General features: G+C 40.3%; 1 protein-coding gene across 1 annotated transcript; it reads left to right on the forward strand.

Annotated features, from left to right (window-relative positions):
- The first annotated feature begins 772 nt into the window (after positions 1 to 772).
- LOC136423701 (adenosine receptor A1-like) lies at positions 773 to 5,585 on the forward strand. The gene is made up of 2 exons (XM_066411980.1): positions 773 to 1,588; positions 3,497 to 5,585. Exons 1-2 carry the CDS (start codon positions 1,422 to 1,424, stop codon positions 4,335 to 4,337), a joined length of 1,008 nt encoding a protein of 335 aa, XP_066268077.1. The 5' UTR covers positions 773 to 1,421; the 3' UTR covers positions 4,338 to 5,585.
- The last annotated feature ends 348 nt before the right edge of the window (positions 5,586 to 5,933 follow it).

A 5,933-nucleotide genomic window follows, 5' to 3' on the forward strand; every position in this document is an offset into this window, starting at 1 on the left:
GCAAAACGCCTGGTGACGTTATCTGCCGAGAACACCTGGAATTGACAACACGCTGAGAGTCCATATCGTAACACGGCAGGGCGCAAGTTCATTCAACACCAAATATCGCTTTGCTCGAAGTCGCCCACTGCAATCCATTTTATGTACCACGTCGGAAGTCGCCTCCGGGGTGTACCTTGGGGTGTAGGAGTGCTGCAAAAGACAGGCCTTGTGTTCGGTCGCACTTACCGTAAATCAGCGATCCGAAGCCAAGTAGATTACTGCTTTAGCCTGGATATATGGCGATCGCTCTATGCAATCGTGAAGAGTAATGATGATTCAATACTTTGCTTTTCAGTGTTCGAAGGATAAGTAAAGAAAGATGAAACGTGTCGGTTTTTATTTGCGTTCTGATTTGTGGCTCCGGATGAAATAAATACTGCGCGGCCGGATGGGATGAAAATAGGTTAAAAGTGATCTTAGTGTTGACATCTATTTGGTAAGGAGGTAAAGTAAACACATTTTCCCTCACTCTACTCAGGTGAAAATAGGCGCCTAGCTTTGGTAAGGAACGTGCCTCAGATAGGACGTTAAATGGAGGTCACGTGTTTGAGGAGAGCAACATCCAAAGAACGATTAAGAACCCATAACACTCATCGATAAGAGTAGGGGTCCTTCTCGGTGTGATTGGATCAATATTTCCGTTTACGAGTATACATATATGCAGCTTGTACTCTCCAGTACAAACCTGGTGTGTTACGGCGATTTACCGGGTATGTAATACAAACAAAACAAGTGTGACGTCATCTCCGGCAGAGCTCTTAACATAAACTTCGCTCGGAGCACTGTTGCATTATTGGCTAACATGAATCATAAACACATTATGGTTATGTCTCCAAGTGTGGTCAACCATACTGAGCTTCTATCAGTGACACAGCAGGGCGCAGTCAGTTTCCCGGCAATCTGTTCAAAATTTACTGACTGCCAAGCGGCAGAATGAGCTTACCCTGACCGACCATATCAAGCACCACCACGGTACAGCTACCTCCAGGAGACCCTTACGGGAAACCTCGAAGATACGGTATCTGTTTTCTTGACAAGCCAGTCGCCAGTCTCTCATTTTGTTTTACTATCGTGAACAACGAACGCATCGTCAGCTCCTCTAGAAGTGTGTTAGTTTCCTTATCTGGCGGAAGTTTCCGACCCTTTGACTCAGATGTCTATTTTGGTTCAGTCGGGAAGTCTACGCTAAACAGCTCACCAGACGGACAAAATAGGTCGAGTGGCGTGCGCAGAACATGCAAGTTGCCAACTTGTAGAAGGAACTGTCAGAATTTCCCGGTGCCGGTTTGAGAAAGGACGGTTCATTTTCAAGCTTTCAAAGACACGAGGATCATTCCTTCAAGGTATTGACGAAATTCGTAGGACACAAAACTGCAACCATGAACGATACCTCTGCAGACGATAACTTTGACGATTTTTACCGTGCGGGAGCTTCGCCTTACAAGGCGGTACTGATGGGGATCATCAGTGGCCTCATCATCCTCGGAAACATCTTCAACATTGCCGTCATACTCTACAATGAGAACCTTCGGACAGTGTCAGGCAGGTAGGACACATTTTAAACACATATAAAGGACCCAATTTCTTGTGCATGTATTCAATGTGTGTACGTGATCTGGTCAGATGCCAGAATCTAAGAATCATGTCTTAAATGTTTTATCATTTCATATTGTAACAATGCCATATGTATAAAAGTTATCAACTCTGGTCACAATGCAATGTTGCCGTAGATGATTTATGAACATACATAGTCATGGATGTTAACGTAGAGAAGCCACGGCTAAAAACGATTATTTGATTGAAAGATAGCTAGGTTTCATTTCCTTCCGCGGTTCGAGTTCGTGACATATTTCTCATGAATAGAAATGGACTTATTCGTCTCTTGCAAATTTTCGAAAAAGGTAATACATTCTGTTTCTTTAGCTCTTAATGGTGGTGTCATTCATGAAAAAGTTGCTGCTATCCATCTGATCATTGCTATGGGCAAAATCATGGCATATTTGTTGGATAGTCTCTCCTTCGCTGATAACTTTAACCATTGTCCATGAAAATGTTAGATAGTTGTCTTTTTAATTTGTCGTAATGACGAGCTTATTTTGTATCTCTTTGTCCGGTAAGTCCAATACATAGTTGTTATGCGTACAAGTAGCTTTGGTTTTGAAGTCTCTGCTTCGAGTCCTTAGGGCCTTAAGTGTACGGTTGAAACATACTGGTGTACTAAGAAGTGCGGCGATAAAATCTCCCGTATCGATTTACTCTAAGTGCCCCGACTTTAACGATCGGTGTTTGAGAAAAGCGCAACGGAAAGAAAAGCTATCATTAACACATGGACTTCAAAGTTTGACCCAGCTCACAGGTTCCCATTAACACCGTGTTAATGTTTCGTACATGGTACGGTACACGTAGAGGCCGCGGCCCAGCTTACTTTAGGTCTGGTTGAAATTTAGGAGAGCTTTTAGCTTTGATCGTGACCATACTGGTAAACTACAGGCAGCTTGATTCTCTTCTTCCCAAAATGATTTTATTTTTGCCTTCTTCGAAGCTTCACACTTTGTTTTGTGGCTTTTGTGTAATGATATTAATAGGTGAATGTATGTCTGGACTATTTTTTGCGAATGCAGCTGTTAAGTTCTAAATGTAATATGATTTATATCAAAACAAACGACCTCATTAAAGTATGAGGTGCTATTCTGCCATTCATATTTACAACCATAACATAATCCAAAGCCATTGCATTGTAAACCACAGACAAAGCGATTACACAAGACTTAAAAAACAGGCCCTGTTCATGACTAGCCCTGGCCGAAGCAATAAGTGTAGATCAAATGACTATTTATGGTATATCTGACATGTGCTTCATCTATCCGTAGTTTCATGTTAACTTATTATGTCTATATATGGCATATCTAACTTGTGCATTCATAGTTTTATGGTGGCTATACAACCATCGGTGGCATATTTAACTTGCGCATCATCTCTTCGTAGTTTTATATGGTGGCTATACGGCTATCTATGGCATATCTAACATGTGCATACTCTCTTCTCAGTTTTATGGTGACTATATGACTATCAGTAGCATAAATGGCAAGTGCATTCGTAGTTTTATGGAGGCCATATAACTATCGGTGGCATATCTTTCTTGCGGACCATCTCTCCGTGGTTTTATGGTGGCAATACGACTATCTTTGGCATATCTGACACGTGCCTCGTCTCACTGTAGTTTATATGTTGGCTCTATAACTATCTATGGCAAATCTGACTTGTACATTCGTAGTTTTATGGTGGCCATATAACTGTCGGTGGAGTATCTAACATGTTGACTATCTATGGCATATCTAACCCGTGCACATCTCTTCGTAGTTTTCTGGTGGCCATGCGACTACTATTATCTATGGTAGCTATATGACTAGTACTATCTATGGCTAGTATGTAACTCGTGCATATCTCTCCGCAGTTTCATGGTGGCCCTGGCAAGCGCAGATCTCGGCCTCGGCATCTTCGTGGTCCCGTTCACGGTGCAGACGACTCTGGTCGGCGTGTGGACGTACCCTGACCGGGTGTGCCAGTACGTCGGCTTCATGTCCTCAACATTCACCCTCTCATCGATCTTCCTACTCATGGACCTCAGCATCGACAGATACGTTTCCATCGCCAAACCAATCGAGTACTACAGCGTCATGACCAACCGCAAATGCATATTCATGATCCTGAAGTCTTGGGTGGTGGCCTCTGTGTACTCTATGGGACCTTTTTTAGGTTGGGGTCGTTACGGGTACAGCTACAAAATGTATATCTGCACGCTTGACATATTCTCTAACACTTCATTCGGCATAGTTGTCTTTGTTCTAGTCATTCCACCGTTCATTATCATGTTCATTCTGAACATAAAGATTTTCATCATCGCTAGAAACCATGCCAAACAACTTTACTATATTCGTGGTAGTCAGGGTCAGGTGACTAAGCATTATCCAATCACGGCTATCAAGGCAGCCAAAACTGTTGCTATCGTCATAGCGACATTTGCTATATCGTGGATCCCTATGGTTACAGCATACGGTTACAGTGTTTTTGCCAACCATCGTTTAGCACCTAACCTATCATTCTCCTTCATGTACCTCGCTGTCGCTAACAGTTTCTGGAACTGTGTCATCTACTCGACAACAAATTTGAAGTTTCGACTAGGAGCTCGCAAGCTCGTTCTCAAAATGAAGAACAGAATGTTTCCCAGATCATCCTCTGTTCAGAACCTAAAGATAGAACGTTCCATCACCATGTACTCTATATCAACCGTGTAGGTACATTTTACGAGGTCTATTTCTGAACTACTTAGAACATAATTTCATTAGGTTGGTGATGATAATGTTCGTCCATCGGTGTCGATTTCATCAGGTTGGTATAATATAGGGTATCGGAGTTCTCTTGTTGTGCATAAGAAAACTCCAATATCCTAATTATGATATAAATGCAAATAATTTGTAACAAAACATAGTCTGATATAACTTCATAAAAACTTCTGAAAGTTCACTGAGTAAACATCACAACAAAATCATCAGTAGATTGTGACGATAATTTTTGACTAATATAGATTGTGACAATAATTTTTTTTTGTGATACGATATAATGTAAAGTGATACTATCTAATAAACATATATGCTGGTAGAGCGTGTTGTAAGCTGACTGCAGCAAAGGCTCAGTAATGCAGCTAAGTTTTTCCTCAAGTCCAACATTCCTTCGCAATAAATTATCAGATCATTGTAAGTTTATTTTTTCATAAGTTTACTGCACATTCATTTTTAAATGTAATTCTATGTCACCTGAAAACTTTGCTGAATGTGGCTGGCATGATTGTCTTGCAGAAAAGGTAAATGGTAGATTTAGTAATATGCAAAGAGAAGAGAATTGTACAAGAAACATAATGAAGAGCAGCGCGGTTTTAATGCACACACTATGAAATAGAGGAACATATTTCAATTGTTTGCTGTGCTCTCAACTAACTAGCTTGATATATCATTTACAGTTCCGTAATGGTTTTATGGTAATGATATCTACCAACACAGCGAGCATTACTAAGCCATTAGTTCCGCCTGTACATAGTGCGTGAGAGATTTCACTGATTCTATATGGTATTGCTATTTGTCAAATGAATCGACAGTATGAGAGTGTTGTATAGTGTAATGTTGTCAATTTAGTAAATCACTGTTATCACTGTAATATATGTATGATATGTATATGAAATTTTATCAGAGATACAATGTCATTGACGTGTGCTGTAATGAGAAAAGTAGTTCACAGGAATTTAGGTGTCTGTATGTTATCTTGTGTATCGATTGTTAAAGCTTGCCTTGGTCTTGATAGGCAGTGTAGTTAACGTAACGATTATTAATACTTATAACGCTAATCAAGGTACTGGAGATAATAAGAACAAATCTCCAGCTAGGAGGTTGTTTTTCGTGCCCTAGCAATTGATAGTCAGGATTGGTAGCAAGTTCTTCGTTAGATGTCATTGGGTGTAGTAAACTGATTGGAATAGAATAAAGTTTGAAAGAAAACCCATAGAAGTGCTCATGTCTTTCTACTTTTTTGTTTATATGGTGTTAGGCTACATCAGAACAAAGAACTCAACATTGCATTTTTACCTCGATGAAGGTTAGACATCCGGGTAATGAGATACGCAAGGAATCAGTTACTCAAGCAACTGGATAGATCTAGGAAACTGCTGGATATATCTAGGAAACGTCTAGTTTTCTAAATCTACCTGGTTGCTTGAGGAACTGTTACATTGCGTACGGATCGCTCTCTTATTATAATTAACGACGTCAGACTGTGTTCGAGCAAACATCATTGACTTAGATATAATGAATAAAATGAAAAGTAAGACAAGATTGTTTTCA

Source organism: Branchiostoma lanceolatum, chromosome 17, assembly GCF_035083965.1.
Source record: "Branchiostoma lanceolatum isolate klBraLanc5 chromosome 17, klBraLanc5.hap2, whole genome shotgun sequence".
NCBI classification, from domain to species: Eukaryota; Metazoa; Chordata; class Leptocardii; order Amphioxiformes; family Branchiostomatidae; genus Branchiostoma; species Branchiostoma lanceolatum.